A 20,811-nucleotide genomic window follows, 5' to 3' on the forward strand; every position below is an offset into this window, starting at 1 on the left:
CAGTTTTAAGACTTGGAGTCTCTCCTCCAAGACAAAAAGACTATTTTTAGAGTGAAGTTGGGCTTGGTGTTAGTTACACTTCAGAGAAGTAAGGATAGCTTTAACCGTACCACTAAAGTATAAGGATACTTGCTCAAACAGTGCCAGGCTTCAGGAATAATTGGAACAGGAAAGTCTAAGGTTTAGAACAGCCTTCTAGGAAAAAGCGTGTGGAAACTTAGTGACTTACCATGGATCCCTGGGTTTTCTGTGAGGTTAGCAACTCCTTGTTTCTGGATATCCTCTGCATGAATAAAACCTTTCACTTTACTGAAAGGCTTCTGTGGGTCAGGAAAAGAATCCCCTTTTATGTGTATATATAAAAAAAAAAAGGCACATCCCCCTTTTCTGTTTTGTTACTAATCTTACAACTGATTTGAATTCATTGCTCCCATCTGTTAAAAGCAGATGCTGAAGACAACTGAGTACATCCCATTAGTTATCTGCTTCATGTTTTTTCTCCCCTCTTCTTTCCAGGCAACAGGAAAGGATAAATTCCCAGCGGGAAGAAATAGAAAGACAGCGAAAAATGTTAGCAAAACGGAAGCCACCTGCGATGGGACAGACCCCTCCAGCAAGCAATGAGCAGAAGCAGCGCAAGAACAAGACCAACGGAGCAGAAAATGAAACGTACGTTATGTGGCCTTCCTTCATTGCAAAGCTGTGTGCTTTGATTAGAGCACAAAGTATCTACTGGGAAATGGAATCTTGCCCTTGCCTCTAGGCTTCACTACATGCACAAATGAATAGTGTGGAATTAGCCTGGCATTCAGAAACATCTGGCTGCAGTTCTAAGTAGTTTTCATTGGAGTAAAACAGGGATCACTGCTGAGTCCAGACTTTGTGTAAGCTTAACTACTTCTGAATGCAGTAAGTTTTCAAACTTGATGCAACACGAGTGCTGAAAAAGCAGTGTCTTTTTCTGAAGAAAATACTTCACGCTTAATTTTGGTATCACTGCAACATGCCTCTTAAAAAATAAAAAGAGTATAGCATTCAGAAGCTTTTATTTCCATTTACTTTCTGGTGAGGCTTTTCAAACAATTAATTTGGCATACTAGAAAAAGATGCTCTGCAGAAACAGCACATTGAGCATTGAACTGTGTCTCAGAAGCAGTCCTTCCCAGATACTTGAGTCAGGGAAACAGGAACATTGTTAAGTATTACTCCTTCTTTTAAAGGAGACATTTTTCCTCTTTCTTTGAAATTACTGATACTTTGAGACTCCTGGTGCTCTTCAGAGAGCACCTCTTGTCTCACAAGAGGTTTCAAACATAACTTCTTTTTTAGAATTTTTTGTGGAAATGTGAAGTCAGCCTCTCACCAGCTTGTTTCTTCTTGGAGATCATTATTAAGTAACTTTATTGTAAATAAAACTGACTCTCAACATGCTGGTAAGCCACACAGCCTAATTTTCCTTTCTTCTTTTTCTCCCCATTCTGGGCACTCAGAACTTTCCCATAACTTCTACAAGTCTCCTTTTCAGTCTTCATTTTATTGCTCTTAGCTAATACTGTAATTCTGGATGACACTTTTCTTTTTGCACTATTAAATCTCCTGGGTATGGCCTGACTTCAAAGTTCTTGGAGCCCTTTGAATTCTTGGTCTTTGCACTTTAAAATTGCACGTGAAGCCAAAGCTCCTGCTGCCTTTTTCAGTCACAGCAGTCACATGACGGGTGAATTGTGGTGTTCAGAACGCTCTCACCAGCCAAGGCAGTACCCCCAAATAGGATGTTGACATCTGCTGATTAGATGTGTTGGAGCACACTCCTTGTTTTCTGCAAATATGTAGTTTGAGCAGAGGGGTTTACCTCTCACTCCGGCCAAGCGAGCTTACAAACAACTCGGTACACTTCTCAAGTTGTGCTTTTGCACAGGGACATTGGAGAAGTAAATTGAGTGTCTGCGTTTAGCTATTTTGAAGCGTTGCAGCTCATTGCAGGAACCTCACTTCTGAGGGAAGAGATAACGCTTTCCCCATTTCTGCAGGGATCTTTTTACCCATCAGGATGATGCAGTTGTGTTGTGGCATGTGCTGTAGACGTGGCAGCATGGGTCTTGATGTGCCTGGCAGTCACGATGCACATCTGTGATACCCAGTGAGCTTCTGCCTATGGTTGTGAGCGTACCTTGATGTTATCTGCTACTGCTACCTGGGCATGCTAGTGAGCCTTTTTGTGCTTCCTGCTCTTTTTCCCTGTTTCTCGCTGGTATATCATCCTTCACTGCTGCATTTCAGGGCTTTATCTTTGTGGTTTAGAAGAGCTGTTTGTGATGTTCTTGATAGAATCGACCTGCCAGTTCATGTGGAGTGTTTTAGGTTTGTTTTTGTGAGTCAGCTGAAGCAGCTACACTACTAAGTGACTACTTGCTCAATCGTTAGTTATCCTGTAAATGCGCTTGTTGGATGTGTTTCATGGACAAAATCTTGCTGAGTTTTGAGGGAAATTATTTTTTGAATTCTTACAGAGGCTTTGGGGCAAGTTGAATCTAAATGTTTCTGAAACTTGAATGGGGAGTGGATAGCCAAATTCCTTCATTTGATTTTGGTTTCCTCTTAGTTTCATAGTTGTTGCTGTGCCTTAAAAAGGAGAGGAAGGTTCCATGATGCAAATTTAAACATACTCTCCTCCAACATTGCTCTCCTGAAAATGATGTCTATCTTGTGAATGAAGTTATTTTATTCACAGGTACTGATCTACTGGGGCTTTTTGAGGTTTGCTGGGACAGCTTGGGCAACCTTAGAGTCTTCAGCTGCACTAGAAGGAGTGTATTTCAAGCCATGTTTCTGTGAAACAGGGCAGCGTTTGTCTTCAAGCCCCCTTGGTTTTTATAACGCTTGCTGCTATAACGTAGCTATTTTGGGCAGTGTTAGCCTGGTACTCATTACATCTCTTGCTTAATGAGTAGACTGTTGGTGTTTAGCTCTGTATTCCTCTTGCATATGAGAAGATTTGGAAAGTTTGTTGCTGGTTTATTCAATTGTCTTTTTGTTCCTTATGAGCAAGACCAACCTAAGACCTTCTGGGAAGGCATTTTGAATTAGCTGAATCTGATCTGAATTCATGTTTTTCTTGTGGAATAGCGCACTTTTATATGAAATGAGGCATCATGTAAACATTTACGGTACCAGGTGGTTTCTGTATGTATCTTTACTTTGTAATAAGCAGTTCCTTATGATGGAGATTGTTCCAAAGGGAGCTTGGTTTGTGAGTGTTATATCAAATCTATCTGCTAAGAACTTCTTTAGAAGTAGTTTCAACAATGCAGAGTCTGCATTATCACCAGTGGAGGGAAGTAGGGTATTTCAAGATGAGCACTTAATCCACTAAATACAATCATCTCAATTTGCTGTGCAGTGAGCTGAGCGCCCATGGCCCTGTATAGACAGAGAACTGAGTCCCCTCTTTAAATAAGGTGTGATATTGATTCTGTGGAGACCTTACATGCTAATCTTTGTCGTAAGTATTAGGCAGAGCCTAACTGCTGCAACAGGAATTCTCCTGGGACATGGTTTGAACTTAATTTAGGTTAAAAAAGGGTATGTATATATTGTTGTGTGTTACCATGCTTACAAAGTAAGCAGATGCAATTGATACCGACTTGATAACGTGTTCACATGCATGATGCCTTTACCAAACTCCGTGTTGGCAGCCATGGTAAAATCAGTATAATGATTTGTTTTGTAACTTTAAAGATCTCAGCACATCGTTCCACTTTACTAGTGATGGGATCTGTCACTATTTTAGCGTAAGGCTGTACTTTGCCACTGTTGTACATGGCACACTTTGTTTATAAAAGACATTGAAAACGTTGTGAAACTGCCTTTTTTTGACCACCCACTTAGGATGGAAACTTTACACATCATTTACCATCAGTAAAATGGGGATTGTTTCCCTTATTCCATTGTCTCTACTAACTACACGCAGGGTCAAAGATGAAGTGAGCTTTCCAGGGTTCTCCTGAAGCCACTTCACAGCCTGAAACTGGAAAAAGTTCTGAATCCCAGTTCACTGCTCTGCTTGCAATGGCACAGTAGCCGGTTGTTCTGCTAGTGCTGGAGTGGATAGCTGGGCTGAACTGTCATGTGCTTACTACAAAAAAATAAATAAGCAACAAAACAAACTTTAAATTGAAAATTACGATGTTGAATACTGAATACCTGTGCTTCAGTGTTCCATGTTTAGATTGTTTTTTTATGATCTTTATTATGATCCTGTCACTATCCTTAATAGGTGTAATTAGGGACTTGAATTTGAAATGGATCTGTGCTTTATCACGGCTTAGCTTTTGGTCTCCTTTACTTGATTGCTAGATTGCAGAGTTTACAAAACAACGAAGTCCTGCTGGGTGTTGACACACTGTGTAGTTGTTGTTTCCATAGGCGAAGGTGTGTACTGCAACCTGTGCACTTTACCGCATGCATTGGAACTTGACATATTGGATCTGTCACTTCTATGCAGGTTGACGTTAGCAGAATACCATGAACAGGAAGAAATCTTCAAACTCCGGCTAGGTCACCTTAAAAAGGTAAGAACTAACTGCAGAAAAGGCTTTTGGGTAGATTCTTGATGGTGTTCTGCAAACAATAGCATTTTTCTGCAGAAGTCACTACTCTTTGTTTGATAAGAGGTTTTTATTGCTTGAAAAGGATGTCCGGGTTTCATAATCATATTTTCCAAGGCAGTAGTATTGTTCTTCAGTAAGTGGATTCTGTGTTATCATAGTTAAAACTTCATGCAGGGAGCACCACAGTTTCAATGCATCTTATTCTGCCACCAGCGCCTGCCTAGTGCTGGGCTCTATATGCCTCCAGGATGGAGGACCATAAAGGAAGGTACCCAGGGAATGAAATCACAAGAACACAAAAATTGCAAGCATCAGTGACTTTCCCATTTTTGTCATGTCAAGTAACCAGCATTATTGCTAACAGACCATTAAAACCTCTTGGGCTTTTGAATGCTAGTAGTGTCTAGGTCGCTATAATGCGTAGTTTTCAAATACATTGGCTTCAGTAGGAGCTGCACCTGCAAGTGATTTTATATTTAAGTAAGCTGTTGGTTACCTTTTAAAGTGATTGCAAAAATATACAAATAAAACTTCTGGAACGCTTCAACAGATGAAATTAAAAAGTCTTCTGCCATTTCCCAGTTAGCTGTGATCTCTGCTAAGGCCAAAGGGTTTTCTTTCCTGGGTGAAACAGAGGAAAAGTACAAATGCACTGCTAGTCCCCTTTTCTCAGGTGGTGGATGAACTCTACGCTTATTTTTTCCTGTAACCTTGACGCTTAAGTTGAATGCAAGGCCTCATTAATGCTGCTGTACCCCTCATTATTTTCAGTGGTGAGGGAAGGTTTAAGCACACATGGAATCTGCTGGCTCTCTCTGCTCGTTGTGTTTTATTGTCCAGTGAGTAAAGATGTGTGATACGGGCAGGAGTATGCTAAAGGCATACTTGCTCTACAGCTTCCGCATTGCTGGAATGGATTAATTGCAGCTCTGTCTATGCTGGCATGTAGTATGCCACCCTGGAATAGAGGAATCCATTAGGAAATGGACCTTAATGGAAAATGAAGTAACGTTCTGGGATTGTGGCATTGTCTGAAGCTGTGCTTATCCTTCTCCACTTTTGGAAACTGGCTCATTCTTCGTGCCTAAAAATAGAACAAGTTGAGAAGGGAAGGAACAGAGTCACAAGACAAACGGGTAACTATGTCCCTAGAGTCATATACACCAAATAATGCTGCTCAAGGCACATGTTTTGAGGTTTGCGACTGTCCACAGTGATGTGAATTCTGGTCTTGTATTTGAGGGCGCTAGAGCTTCCAGCTCTACAAATGCTGTGTCAAGACTTTGACGTGGTTCCTTCCTTCACAAGGGAAGGAGCAGGACCAGAGGTGCTGCACATTACAGAGATGAAGTTGTACGTGTTCCTACATGAGGCAAGGGCTCTCAGCACATGCACTTCTTCACTTAATTGCTAGACTTAAAGTATTCTGGAACAAAGTCTTTCTAAGAACTATAAAATCTCTGTGGTCCACAGAAAAACTCTTTGGTTTTGAGAAGTAGCAGCTGCAAGTTCTTTTGGGTCATGTGTGGCATGTCAGTCACTCCTATCCTATAATAGAGAAAACAGCCTCAGGTAAAACTGGAGGGTTTCAGGGGGAGGGTTCCCTGTTGGCAGCATGAGGTAGTGGCTGTTAGCCTGGTGCTGAAGAGGTAAAGAGAAACAAGAATCCAACCAGGTCCTAAGAAGCCCATACAACTTAACGCTAATACGTTTTTCTGTTCATAATAAGACCTGCTGGCCACTGCAATGTGTTTTATGGTATTCCTGCAACTTAACTTTAGACGGTTTATGTGGTTCAGCTTGGCGTCAGGACTTTTACTTACGTGTGAACGAGTCTTTACTTGCCTTACCTTTGGTAACCGAAGCATGCTGTCTGTTCAAATGATGCCTTGCAACAAAAGTTTTTGACTAACTTCCATTTTTGTTTTAGGTGGCTTTTAAATTTCTAGGGTAGAAAACTTAGGACCCTGAAATGTGTTGAAGCTTATTGTAATGTTTATGTGCTGTGATTGTTTTCAGAGTAATAGTCTGTCAGAGTGGAAATGGAAGCTAGTACTGGAAACCTTCCTTTCTTTAATGTTAAGTTAGAGCCATGCACTTGCAATGTGGAAGCCAAAGCATCGAGCAGGCCACATCATCCTGCGTCCTTCAAGCTTCCTTTTTTATGGCTTTTCAAAGTCCAGAGTCTGTACTTTCTTCAGAAAAATTGCAATTAGTTTTATCTGCATAACTTCACGTTGAAGCCCAGTGTAACAGCCTCTGTATTGAGAGCACATCTTCGTGACATTTCGTGCCCCATTTTTTGGAGATGCAATCTTAAAAGATTTGTCTCAGCTTACGGAATTGAGAGCGAAGGAGGGGTGATTGGCTCTGTTAACGTGCAGTCCAGTATCATGGGGCCTTTTGTTATAAGGTCCCAGGTGGAATGCCTCTTAATTAATAAAATCTTAAAAACAAGAAGACACAAAGGTACGTCTGCTCCTGTCCATGTATAGTTTTAAACAAAACTGTCCAGTCAGTTTGCATTCCTTTCAGCTTCCACCTGACTCTTTAACTGTGAACATCTATTCCATCTCCCAAACGAGTTATTTGCCAATAATGTCTTTACAAGTGGAGTTAAGTTTGTGGTTCCATAAATCAGGCAGGAACGCTAACTGCAATATTGTAAATAGCACTCTGTTTTCCTTTTGGAAACGTGTCTTTCCCTTTTTCCTTATGCAGGAAGAAGCAGAGATCCAGGCAGAGCTGGAACGGCTAGAGAGGGTTAGAAATCTACATATCAGGGAATTGAAAAGGATACACAATGAAGATAATTCACAGTAAGCGCATGGGAGTCATAGACAAGTGTATTGCAAGTTTTGATTTGTCTCCCTCAAAAATGTCAAATACAGCATCTTTTTTAAAATTTCTTTCACCTTAGCATGTCACTTGACTGGGGGGCTATAATCTTTTATCAGTACAAAATGATCAAATATTGCCAGATCTTCTAGTCATTATGACTTTATTTTTAGTCTTAATATAAAACAGTTTTCTTCTCTGTATAACAGCTGTAATTTATTGTGCAGTAGACTGCGTTATTACTGTCAGTATTCCTAAACTATGTCTGTCTTTCTCACCAGATTTAAAGACCATCCAACGCTAAATGATAGATACTTGTTGCTACATCTTCTGGGTAGAGGCGGCTTCAGTGAAGTATATAAGGTAAATGTGAGGTGCTGTTCTGGTGGAATCTGAATCTGAAAGAAATGAAACGAAATACTACTATAAGCAGAACCTTGGACTGATTTTCCCAGCGGTGTGTGTGGTTGTAGAGGGAAGAAAGGAGGACAAAGCAAATCTTACATCTGGCTTCTATTAGGCAGCAGGCTTGAAATTTTTAGGTTTGCTCTTGTCCTCAGAGGTCAGTTTCCCTACAAATGTATGTTTCAAGAAAACATTGCACTAAGTCTGCAAGTTCTGTAAGGACAGAGAAACAAAGCGTTTGTTTCTTCAAGGGCTGCACTCACACATACCTTACGCGGCTAAGTTTCATTGAGTATGGCATAACAAGTCTTAAGTGTCCAAAAGAGAAAATAGCTCCAATAATAAATAAGAGCAAAGCCTTCATTTCCTGGGGGTGGAAGACTTTTTTCTTGTCTTTTTACAATCTGAAGTAGCAGACTGCGTGTATAGCCCTTAGAACTGAGCGTTATTTTGTGTGTCAGCACTCTAGTATGGCCAAGGCCTGTGATACTTTGGAGGTTCTTGTTTGACAATTGCAACTTAAAACCCCTCTAGTTGAAAATATTCCCCATCTGTACCTAGTATTCTTTAATTCATTTTGAACTTGGATAGAATTAACATAACTATAGCAGTGCAAATATGGGAAACATCACAGTGATTGATTTTGATGCGGTAGAACTACAGGTATCCAAACCCAGGGGGCTCAGGTAGCAAAGAGGGACAGTGATCTGCATGCAGTGCCTCTGAATTTCTCTTCGGGGTCTCTGCTGACTTGGTAGAAAACCTAGGCTCTGCAGGTGAAAGGTGAAAGCAAGAGGATATGAGGGTTTCATACCTGACTGTGCTTCAGAGTTCTAATTGCATTACTAAGACAAAGAAATGCTTGCTTCTCTTCTCCAGGGTCTTGGCCAATCTCTTAGGCACTAGGAGTTGAGGATCCAGCTTTTGAACTGGACGCAATTATCTTTGTTTGCTTACAACAGGAGTCTGTCCTGTAAATTATTAGGTGTTTCTGCTCTCAGACAAGGTCATAGACTTCATTCCTCCAAGAGCACAATTCCAGTGGTTGATTCTTTAAAGGATGCCTAAATAGCGAGAGACTGGAGGGAAAAACAGCACAAAAATGGCACGGTTTAGCCAATGAATTCCTCAGCTTCTAAATAAGCTGAAACATTTTGCTGCAAGCCGGAGAGCTGAGCTACCTGCGTGAAGTATTAAAAAATCATGTGTGTTTTTTGTTTTGTCTTTAAATGAGTGTAGAAAGTAAGTTAGGTGGTTTGGGGCCTAATGGCAGTCTTTCCCAGTGTGATTAACTGGCTATACTTCGTTAATTTGGCCTTTCTGATTCCATTGTAACTCTCGTAGTAAAATGTCAGAATAAATGCAGCATTGGTTAGATCCCATAGGGAAGGGTCAGATCAAAGCACAAAATATTCAATTGTTTTCAGAGTTGCTTGGTTTCATTAGTGAAACTAATTACATCAGAATGTGGGTTTGCTCTTCGCTCAGTGTGTTGTAATGCTGATTTCCTGGGTGGGGATATTGGTTTGTTAGAGCTTGCCTGCTTTTGCAGCGTTAACTTGAAGCTGTGATTCCTACTGATACTCGGCTCTTCTCTCCGCAGGCATTTGATTTAACAGAACAGAGATACGTAGCTGTGAAAATACACCAGTTAAATAAAAACTGGAGAGATGAGAAGAAAGAAAACTATCACAAGTAAGTAAGGCTGTAAAGCAGACAGACATGTTCCAAACTCCTCCTGTACTTGGTTATTCGGTGTCTGAACAGGCTGATGTTTTTTTCCTGTTTTGCCACATTTCTTTGTTTTAGTAGCTGCTTTTAAAAGTTCAGTTCATATTAGAGGTGTCTTCAACGTGCACAAAATCGTGTGCGTGTGTACAAACACTGTGACACAAGGTTTTAAAACACCCGTAACGCTCTACAAAGAAATCTTTAAGGTGGCTTCTCCTCTCGAAAACGTGTAAGCTCTTGCAGAAAAAGGGTGCTGGTACCCACCTTCCAGGTACACACCTGTATTTTGCTCCCAGAAAGACTTCACTTTGTTTCCTAGAATACTTAAGCTTTTCACAGATGATTAGGAACACACTTCTATGTCATGGCCTAGAAGAGAAGTACAGGAAGTCTTTTAGGTACTGGTAACTCGTGCTTCCTAATGCCATGGATTAGATAAGCACTGCAGAATAGCAGCCAGGCTTTTTTTGACAGAACTGCAAAGATAAAGCTGTGATCTTAATTCACCAACAAGTCACTGGCACAAACTAAGCTGGAATTGAAGCTTGGAAATTGGACAGTTGGGTGTCCTGGAATTTTTCTAGAACTTGCTGATTTTTGTATTCAGCTATCTTGGATCCCATAGCGATTTATTATGAGATTATTCTGTTTTGGCAAGCAGTACCGTTAATCAGGATTAGTTATTTTGTAGTGCTGCCAGCACTTGAGAATCTGATGCACTTAGATTCTGTGGTTCTTCAAAATTGTTCTGAGCAGTTTCTGATTTGCTTGCCTTTTCTCAAGTTGTCTGAATAATGTGCATGGGTTTGTGATTGGACTTGGAATGCTGAGTGGTATGTCTGGGTGCTCTATCTGTAGAACTTAGAATTCGGTCACTTGTATGACTAATGCTCAGACTTCTCTACTTTCAGACATGCGTGTAGAGAGTACAGAATTCACAAAGAACTGGACCATCCTCGAATAGTTAAGCTATATGACTACTTTTCGCTGGATACTGACTCGTAAGTTGTGTTGCTGTATCCTTTGACTCAATTTGACCCACTCACCACAAAGTTTTTGGTCTCAGAAGCAGGGTGCAGAATATATCCACACCATGCAGGCTGTACTGCAGAGATGTCTGAAGCAGTTTCACTATGCACAGGTTTCCTGGAGGTGTGATGGTCTACTCATAAATCCCGCTCTTTGTTGGCCTGGGTGCATACCCCAGCGGATACAACTTTCCCCTTCTGCTTCTAGAGCTAAACGGGACACATCTGTCTGACCTTTGCACCGTTGAGCGCTAAGGACTGTGCTCCTGGTGGCCTATTTTAAGAGAAGGGTTAATAGGCTGGAGGGCTCTTAATTTGAAACTTTGATCAAATAGATGAGACTTGCAGACAAACAACAACAGCGTTCTGGTTTCTATCTGATGCCTTAATTACAACTACTCCTGTTTTGCCTCCAGGTTTTGTACAGTGTTAGAATACTGTGAGGGAAATGATCTGGACTTCTACCTGAAACAGCACAAGTTAATGTCGGAGAAGGAGGCACGATCCATTATCATGCAGATTGTGAATGCTTTAAAATACTTAAATGAAATCAAACCTCCCATCATACACTATGACCTTAAACCAGGTATGCTATGCTGCTAGCTGATGTGCCTAAGGATGCTTGTTAACTAAAGGTAATGGGTTATAAATAAAATGGGAGCATTCATTTTGGTCAAATAGCGAAAAGGAGACAGTCCTGCCTGGGAAAATTAACTTGCATCAAGAGAAAACTAAAATGCATAGAACATTCCATGAAAAGCTTATTGTCTCCCAGAATTGCAACATAAACAAGGAAATAACATTCCAGAAAAAGCAGCCTTCTTGTTCAGAATGAGCCCTTGAACCACCAAGTGTCTGTTTGGTTTCTCAATGACCTGCTTGTGTTCTGTATTTGAGGGCTTCTGTTATTATTGCTTCATAAAGGTTCCCATAATTACTAGTGTGTTTCTGTTCCCATTCTTCTGACTTACTCTTTCTGTAATCATCTGCCTGAAAACTCGGTGGCAGAAGCTGGCTTGGAAGCGTTCATTTTTTCATATCACATGAAAGCTCACAAAGCTGGGGATATTGAGTCAAAGCTGTTGGCTCAGGTCTGCCTTTGGATTTCAGTAACATCTACCAGGTAGAAGGTCCTCTCCAAACGCAGTTGCAGCTTTCCCTTTAGCATTTGGATGGAGTAGTGTGGGCAGAAATGAAAGTGCTCCCTTTGGGGTTACGGATATTGGCTACACTGCTGTTTACTAGTCCCGTAAAATTCAACCACCTCTTCAAAAAGTTCCTTGGTTTGCCTCCCTTGACTGGTGGCACTTCATTAGCATTGTGTAACTGGTATGTGATGTGGTTTATTGCATCAGCACGAGGAGTCTGTACAGGAGGTGGTGCTATTGCTCTAGTTCTAGCGCACGCGTTTCTTTCCCCAGCTGTTGGCTGCTCTCACGCTGCAGAGCTCTGCCTACAGTTTTCTGAAGTTGTGATTCATCCGCTGCCATCACACACAGTTCTGCTGCTTAACTGTAGGCTCTGAGAAAAACAGCGATGATCTGCCTGCTTGATCCCTGATGGATTTGTAGAAGACTCTTGCTTAAGCAGTAACTGTCCTTTTTGAGCTTAGAAAGCCACTGGGGAGCGCTGCCAGGAAGGAGTGTTTCTGGCTGTTGAGAGGCTGGGGCAAGTCAGGACTCCTGGACAGAATGAGTCATAACTGCGTGTGTGTGCTTCCTTCTTTCCTTCGTCCTCCTTTTTGACCTGCCCTTCCAGCAGGACCTCTGGGAGGGACCACAACAGCACGGGCATCAAGCTGCTTTGGAGAATAGGGCTCATAATCTGAAGGCCCCCAAGTAATGGGGCAACTGAGTTAACTGAGGATGGACAAATCAGATCTAGCACTCAGTAGGAGCTGAGTTGTCTTTGAAGTTGTGTATTGAATGGTAGAACACCTACCCCAGGCTGCTGCAGCTCCCTGTGTTTTGTAGGTTCCGTGTTCTCTCGTGCAGAGCGCCGGAGTTCAATGTCATTTTATTCTTGCTTTTCTCTGCTAGATGTATATCCTAAGAGCCGGTTTCCTTCTTCCGTTTAGGTAACATCCTTCTAGTCAATGGTACTGCATGTGGAGAGATAAAAATCACCGATTTTGGCCTTTCCAAAATCATGGATGATGACAGCTACAACTCTGTTGATGGCATGGAACTGACATCGCAGGGGGCTGGTACTTACTGGTAAGCATTGCCTGGGGCACTGGCAGCTTACAGAGCTGACACAGATCCAAAACTGTCTGTAAATTATTCTTGATCTGTATGTGCCGCCATTGTCTGTGACAGCTTGAGACGCTGGGGGTCTGAGACCCTGGAAACCACTTTTTCAGTTGACATACACAGCTTCTCTTGAGGCTGGTAGCTTTTTGCTTTCCAGTGTTTGGGTTTATATGTTTGAAGACCGCCTCTTGTCCAAAGTGCCTGGTGAAAAATTGCACATCTGAGATAGCCAGCTCTGGAGTGGAACTTGGCTGCTATTCTCCAGTGCATAATGGCACAGTCTGGCAGTTTGGGCGGGAGGAGAATGCCATGCAGGTACGTCAGGGAGAAGTAAAGAGTATTCTGCTGAAGTGATGTGAAAATCCAGGGTGTTAGCTCTTACAAAATACCTAAGTCTCATGGTGCTATTTATAGCCAGAGCTTCACTTCTAAGCGTCCTGTGAGAGATGTTTCAGTTATACTTCACCTCTGATGCCAATTGTTGGCACTGCATCACCCGTAGCTGAGCGCAAGACCTATGGTGAGTACCCTGGAATGTGGTTTTAGAAATCACCCAAGCTGCAAACTGTCACTATGGACAACAGCAGCCCAAACATTTTCTAGGACCTTCTGTATTGCAAAGGTTTGCTCCTTTCCTGAAAATGACACTAGCTGTAGTTTGAGCAAGGCTGAATCTGAGCCACGGCATCTGAGGTTGTGTTTCTAGAAATCCGTACTTCGGCTGTGAATTTCTATTGTGGAATTGTTGGCCAAGCCTTTTTAACAACAAATGCTAGTTTCAAAGATGAAAGAAAAAGAGGCTATTCTGTGTGTTCTGCTGAAAAGAAATCGACTGTGCTGACTAGCTCAGACTGTGGATGTCTGGACAGTCCTTGGGATCGTGGTTTCCAGGAGCTGGTGTGCAGTGGTGATCTTAAGGTGTACAGGAACCAAAATCTGGTCCTGTGACTCCCAAGCCAACATCTGATCACAGAAACTTGTTCCTTCTTTTCCAAAGAAAATGACTGAAAGTATTTGGAGATATTACTAATAACTTATTGTCACTTCCTCCTCATCAGGTACTTGCCACCAGAATGTTTTGTAGTTGGGAAAGAACCTCCAAAGATTTCAAATAAAGTTGATGTCTGGTCAGTAGGAGTTATCTTCTATCAGTGTCTCTATGGCAGAAAGGTAAGAACGCATGTAACTCCTTTCCAAGTAGTGATTCCCAAACCTTTTGGAGGCAGCCCTGAGTTCTGCTTCCTTCTTGCCACACTACAAGGTGCCTCTGCCTTGTCCCCTTGTCATCAGCTCCAAGACAGAGCCTGTGCTAATGGGGCGGGGACAATTTACTAGGTTGTGTTTTGCTCCACGTGGCTATTCCTTCAGGAACAATTCCCAGAACATCTCTTTCCACTGGGCATGTTTCCAACAAGGCCCTTGCGGGCAGGACAAGTGTGTTGTTCAGGGCCAGACACCTGAGGTCCCTGATTTGGCATTGTTCTTTGATGCTTTCCACGTGTTTTGATGTTATTCTTTTGAATGCTGAGTCTTTGTGGAGCCGGGTATTCCTTGACAGCTGCAAGTGTTCTAAAATAAAAAGTCGGCACAAGGACTTCCTCTAGAAGTTGTTAGGATGCCTTTTGGAAGGGAAGAGTCTGAATCAGGAAGAGACGATTTGTCCTGAGAAAAAGCTATCTTATTTTGGTTTTGACCAAAAAAAAAAAAAATTGATTGGGGCAGGAAGAGGATTCCATCAACACTTGTGTTCCCAAGTCCTTGGTAACCGAGTGTTGTGAAAGCCTGAGTTGCTAAACACACTGTGTCTGCTCAGTGGTGTCAGGCAGGCAGACAGCGGAACCGGCCCGGCTGAGGTTGAAGTAGGTGAACCTCCTGGCTGCTCAGATCGCTGAAGGTCCTCTGGCCTGTGCTGGTGCTGACCTGTGAGGTCTGGAAGCAGATGGAGGTCCCTCCTGTCTGAGCTGGAGACACCCCAGACGTGTTCCAGCTTGATGTCCCTTTTGACCAGTTTAAAAACAGGAGCAGTGTGTCCTGCTCATCTGGCAGGAATCTGCAGCACCTTCAGTAATGTTCACGGGCGTCTTGCCTGGAAAAATGCTGATGTCAAGTGATGATTAACAGAAGTGTTAAGGTTTATTTAAGGCCTGTCATCAACCTTTAACAACCCTCTCTTATTTTTTTGGTAGCCCTTTGGCCACAACCAGTCACAACAAGACATTCTGCAGGAGAACACGATCCTGAAAGCTACCGAGGTGCAGTTCCCTCCAAAGCCAGTAGTCACGCCAGAAGCAAAGGTAAGTTTTGCTGCAGATAATTTGATCGCCCCGTGCATGCCGTTCAGCAAGCAGCACTGACCGTTCCTTTTGTACGGTTCTCCTAAAACTAGTGAGGAATTTTGTGTTTAATGCTTACCTCCTCCAGAGTGCTCTGTGACTCTGCATCGTTGCAGTTGTCAGGGGTTGAAGGGAGCACAGCGTGTGCCTCTACCCGTGCTTTCTCCTGATAAAGGATGAGCTTTGGCATGGGAGCTGGGCAGTCACCGGGGAAGGAATTTCAGGGCCGGGGTTGTCAGATGGGCCCAGCTCCCAAAGAGTTATCTGTCAAAGAAAGCTTCCTGTTCCTGTCAGTCTGCTGATTCTTCTTTTGCCTTTGGGGTATCTGCAGGCATTTATCAGACGCTGTTTGGCCTACCGAAAGGAGGATCGGATAGATGTCCAGCAGCTGGCCTGTGACCCATACTTGCTGCCTCACATCCGCAAATCTGTATCCACAAGCAGCCCAGCTGGAGCTGCGATTGCATCAACCTCTGGATCATCCAATAACAGCTCTTCAAACTGAGACAGAGTAATAGGCCAAAAACTGCTTGAGAAACCGGCAAAGACTTTCAGAAACAGCTTTGGAATAGAGGAATCCGCACGGGTCTTGAGAAACCTGTACCAGGTGCTTTTTTTTCTCTTGCTTTTTTCCATCCATAGAGCATGACATCAACTTTCATCAAGAAAACCTTCGGCATCTAGGCCAAGCCATGTGCATAGGAGATGGCTTGAGGTTTGTCCAGTAAACAACTGCGAAGGGTGGCTGCTCTGAGCAAGGAGGGGAAACTCAAGAAAATTCAAAAGACATGGTTTCATGTACTGTGAACTTCTGAACATGCAGCCTTGGAGAATCCAGGACGCCGTGTGTGCTTCATATGAAGAATGTGGACTTTGGAAAAAGACTGGCCTAGTCCAGTGTTGATATTTAAACATTGTTCTTTTTCTTTTAATAAAGTTTAGGTAACATCTCCTGAAAAGCTCGAAGCACCAAGGTTCAGCTGGGGATGGTATATGACTCTTTGCCCTTTGGAGGGGAAAAAAGTTGATCCTGCCTGTTCATGGCACTAGAGTTAGTGTTTTACCCCTAATTAATTTCAGTTTTTTAAAAATAACAATTTTTTGGAAGAAAACAGTTTTCTGGTCTCAAAGTGAAACCCGTATTAGCAGGTCCATGGCAGTGTCCGTTCTGCAGATGGTGCAGCTCTCTGCTCCCTTGGGGTGGCCTCTTACGAATAATCACCTTCTCAGGAGGGCCGTGGAGCCCGTAGGCAGCCTGTGTAGATCTCCTGTGATCAGAGCGGATCACGCGTCAGACTGCCACTAGGTTTTCAGCTGCTGCTTCATAGGTCTCACAACGGTTGGTTGCATCTTTTTAATTTATTTGAAGTGCTGTTCTTTTTGAAAACACACCCTGACATGCTCACGACGTGCTCTCTGCTCTCGTGAGTGTGATAGCTGTTGACTGTTGAAAAGGCAGGCAGCGAACGGGAAGGAATCGGAGCACAGCTCAGGTGTGGTCTGTGCTCACGCAGTGCTGTACATATCTTGTTCATGTTACAAAAATCTAAAGCTGAAGAAGGCTCTTCCCAGTTAGGTGACTTGGCAGGAAAGCTGCCTCTCTACCCTCAAAGTTTTCCTTTCCTAACTTGCTGACTTTTCTAACTTGCTGTCGTTGCTGCGTCAGATTACAAACAGAGGAGATAATGTTCTAGAAGGGAACAAACACCCAAATATTTTTGTCTCCCTTCTGTAATCTGCCCGGAGAGGTTTTACACCTTCAGCTGGAGTCTGCCTGCTGTGAAACACAAGCCTGTTGTCCCCAGTGTGCCCCCTTTCCCCCCTGCGTTGAAGGAAGACTGAAAACACACACAAAAAGCGCAGCACTTGAACATGTGGCAGCCAGGTTGGAGCGTTCCTAACATGTGGCAGGAGCTCGTAGCCAGAAAAATTTAAAGATGCAGTGTTCTCGGCAGAGAGCTGAGCCGTACACTACTTCAATCCAAGGTGTTTAAAAAACCAAACGGTCGTGTGCACGCTTCCGAACCCGACACCCAGACCACCGTGTTGTGGACTGTTCTCGGTGCGGCACCTCTGGGATCAATCCTGCAGCTCCAGCAGCGCGTGGGCTGCTTTTGGGGGGCGCTCGGTACCTGAATGCTGCTCTCTTGGTAAGCAACGTTCTCCATCTCGCGCTTTTTTGAGAGAACTAGCACGTGTCTGCCTTATTTGTAAGCCATCATCTGCAAACATCACGCTTACCCTGTTCAGGAACTCGTGGTTAACTGAAAATTGCAGGAGTCTGTTGAAATTGAGCAATGGACCTGGAAAGCGTGGAACTCTGCTTTGATTTTTATTACTATTTTTTGTAGTGACTCTTGGGCTTTTAATTGGATGTATTCACTTGCAGCTGCGTTAGGGTGGTCTCTAAACTGTAGTGTTTAAACAAAGAAAAGAAATACTGCATCTTTAAATGCTCAGCCATCATTTCTTAGCCCTTTCCATCGCTGCTGGTCTCTTCCAGAAGTTAACTGTTTAGCAAGCAGTGATTCAACGTGTCTATCCAGCCTCTGTCGGGCAAAATCAGGGTTGATGCTTCGTCCTGTTTGCTGAAACGGATGATTTGGTGTCCGTCCACATCGGGGAGAATTCTAAAAGGGTTTTTTGTATCCCAGCCCCGTTGTTTCTTGGACATACAGTGTGTGCTATCTCTGTGGGTGTGATTAGTTTTGTGTCAGACGCATTTATTCCTGCTGTGTGACACCCATTCAGGGGCCGTGGGACCGCGTTGGCCCTTCCTGGGGCTGACAGCAGTGAAGAACCCTGGTAGAATTCTAGCTGCGACACCTTCCTTGTTAATATGGGTTTCACTTCCAATAACAGACCCTATTGCCACACTGTTCATTTACTTAAAGAAAAGTGTATGAAGAATTTGTAACTTAAACCAGGCCAGACTGTTTTGGCTCTACCCAACAGATGAGACATGGATATTAAAATAAGTTTTAAGAAACTGATTTGCTTGGCTCTTTCTGTTTTTGCTCTTCGTAGCGCTGGCAGGAGCTGTTCGCAGGGGCTTGGGGGGTGCCCGGACAAGGAGGAAGGAGGGAGAAGGGCAGTGCCCAGCAGCTCGGAGCAGTGGGATCTCTGCATGGATCTCTGCATCAGAGGAGGGAATCGTGCCCTGCGCAGGTGGTTGTTGAAAATTACCAAGTCTTGTTTAATTACGGATACAGGTCTTGTTCTGGAAAGCAGAGGAAGACATCAGCTTAGGTTTTATCCCTCATTTCTAGCAGAGCAGTGGCTGCCTTTAGGAGCTGTTTATGTGCAGGCCACAAAGAAACCCTTTTTGTGCCTGCTGATGAAACTTGGCCTCCCCCTCTGCCCTGGCTGGCAGTGCCATGAGCTGGTGGCCACAGCCAGGCCCCAGGACTGCAATAAGAAATTCAGCTCCTTCAATTTCAGTCTCGGCAGCTTTCAAACTACACAATAGAGAAGGAAAAAAAGACCTTGGCAGCGAGTCTGCTTCACCCACCGAGTGCCAGCTCCTGTGCCCGGCGCACTGCGAGCGCTATGCGAGGTATCCCCGCGAGGTGATGTGCCCGGCCGCTGCAGGACGAGTGCTGGTGGATGAGGATTCCTCCACTCCTGACCAACCTGACCTCACCCGCCTTGCGCTCGGGGTAAGGACAAGGTTTCGGCAAAGCGCGGGTGAAACCGAGCAGTGAGCAGCTCGGCTCCCTCTGCGTTGCTGCAGCCGGTGAGGTTTTGGGCCCCTGTGGGAGCTGGGATGATGCGGCGCGGATCTGGGTGGCAGGAGGTGGTGGTAGCGTTTCAGCAGCAAATGCGTGAGCTGCAGGTACCTGTGGGGCGCCGTAAGCAGCGTTACAGGAGTTCAGCTCAATGCCAGCAGCAATGAGGCTTCCCAAGGGGCTGCCTTGGATGCTTCGCCTCATACGTTAGCGGTTAGGCGTCACGCTATGAAACGAGCTCCCTTCTGCCAAATAGGCCAGTCCCAGTTTATTTTGTGACCTGGCAAACCCTCGACGCGAGGTTTGCTACTGCTGCCAGCGTCTCCCTGGGGTTTGCTGCTGGAGGATGTTATTTTCTGGGTGCTAAAGCAGCTGAAGCTTTAAACCTCGCACCACCCGGAAGGGAGAGGTTTTGCAGCGCAGAAGCAGGGCTCTCACCCAGCACGGGGGCAACTTTCCTACTGCCTGCAGCTGCCTTTTCACCATGGGATCCCCCGTGGCCGTGCCACCGGTGCCCGTGGAGCATCCGTGCACCCCTGCAGCGCCCGCCCTGGGCAGGGCTGGGGGCGAGAGGCCAAGCAAACGCCGCGCTGCTCGGCCTCCCCTTGCACGTTCACGCCCAGGGCCAGGCGTCTTGGCCACAAGGCCGCTATTGTCTCTGCCAGGCGGGGGAGCGGGAGCCGGGGCCGGGGCTGAGAAAAGCTCCAAAAGCTCTCATTTCATGCGTTAACTGTGTGGGGGCGCGAAGGCCGGGAAAAGCCGCTGGCGCGTGCTGTCTGGTGAGGAGCCGCGAGCGGCTGCCAGCGCCGCGCTCGCCTCCTTGCGTCTCTCCGGCTCCCGGCCCTGGATCTTGCCGTGGGATCGCTCGCTGCAGCCTTTCTTCTCCCTCCATCCTTCGGCTGCAGCTCGGCCTTTTCCATCGCTCCCCATTGCCAACTGTCAGCCCGCTGCCGCAGCTGGCTCGACGCCGCGGGCCGGCAGAGCCAACCCTTGCATGGTGTAGCTGAGGTTACCAGCACGTCCCAACCGTCCCAGGGATGCGGTGTGGAGCAGCAGAGTGAGAGGCTCGGCCTCACAGGTGCTGGTGCCGGGTTTACAAGGTGCTTGGCTTCGATCCGTACTCACGGGAAGAAGCGAAAGGTTGAGCTGTGCTCGGCACTGTCCTCGCTTGACCGAAGCCACCGGCAGCCTGGGCACTGCGAGCACGCGTTGGCCAGGGGACAGGCCCCCAGTTCGGTCATGTCCTCCCTCTGGGCCTAGCCTCGGCTTTGCCTTGAGATCAGGGCTGGAACCCTGCTTTGCTCAGCGTTGGCTCATCCCAGCTCCTGTTAATCCTGACAATCTGCCCGCTTGCACCCAAACGCAGGAGAGCGGCCAGGACGGTGCCAAAACCCCTGCAGGAGAGAGGAGACAGCGAGGGACAGAGGCAGAAGGGGTCGTGCCTGGGGCTACGAGGTGAGGCAGTGGCGGAGGTGGAAGAAAAGGCTCCAGGGCCGCCCACGTGGCTCCAGTTTGTGCTGCTCCCACTGGGAATGGCCCCGGGACAGGGCAGGAGCCTGGTCCAGAAGATGCTGCTCAGGATGTGCCGTCTTCTGCTGCTCTCCAGCTGCCTTCCCTCCCGGCCCCACGTCCCGGTGCTGCTAACTTGTGCCTGAGTCATGAGGAGAAAGTGAGTGGTGTGTTGTTTCTTTTCTAGAAGGCGATTTTCTCGCAAAGGGCTGGAAGTCCATGTGGCCCCTTTTGGGGCACCCCAGAGAGCAAGGAGCAGCCGTGGGCTCGGGGGGCAGCGCTCCTCCCCGGGCAGCCCCCGGCCTCATCTCGCCCCCGCGTCAGAAGGGCAGGGACCTTGGCGCTGGCCCTCCCAGGGCTGGAGCGCCCTGAAATTC

The 20,811-nt window shown here is 45.3% G+C and overlaps 1 protein-coding gene across 6 annotated transcripts in view; it reads left to right on the forward strand.

Annotated features, from left to right (window-relative positions):
* TLK2 (tousled like kinase 2) overlaps positions 1 to 18,190 on the forward strand; it is a 44,416-nt gene extending 26,226 nt beyond the window's left edge. For all 6 annotated transcript variants that reach the window (XM_035347698.1, XM_035347699.1, XM_035347694.1 and 3 more), the window contains 11 exons: positions 517 to 669; positions 4,505 to 4,571; positions 7,332 to 7,429; positions 7,730 to 7,811; positions 9,457 to 9,548; positions 10,496 to 10,585; positions 11,029 to 11,198; positions 12,690 to 12,828; positions 13,923 to 14,034; positions 15,051 to 15,158; positions 15,529 to 18,190. In XM_035347698.1, the coding sequence (XP_035203589.1) occupies positions 517 to 669; positions 4,505 to 4,571; positions 7,332 to 7,429; positions 7,730 to 7,811; positions 9,457 to 9,548; positions 10,496 to 10,585; positions 11,029 to 11,198; positions 12,690 to 12,828; positions 13,923 to 14,034; positions 15,051 to 15,158; positions 15,529 to 15,702 (1,285 nt within the window). In that variant the 3' untranslated portion in view covers positions 15,703 to 18,190. The remainder of the gene's footprint in view (positions 1 to 516; positions 670 to 4,504; positions 4,572 to 7,331; positions 7,430 to 7,729; positions 7,812 to 9,456; positions 9,549 to 10,495; positions 10,586 to 11,028; positions 11,199 to 12,689; positions 12,829 to 13,922; positions 14,035 to 15,050; positions 15,159 to 15,528) is intronic.
* The last annotated feature ends 2,621 nt before the right edge of the window (positions 18,191 to 20,811 follow it).

The sequence above is a fragment of the Oxyura jamaicensis genome, chromosome 27, assembly GCF_011077185.1.
Source record: "Oxyura jamaicensis isolate SHBP4307 breed ruddy duck chromosome 27, BPBGC_Ojam_1.0, whole genome shotgun sequence".
NCBI classification, from domain to species: Eukaryota; Metazoa; Chordata; class Aves; order Anseriformes; family Anatidae; genus Oxyura; species Oxyura jamaicensis.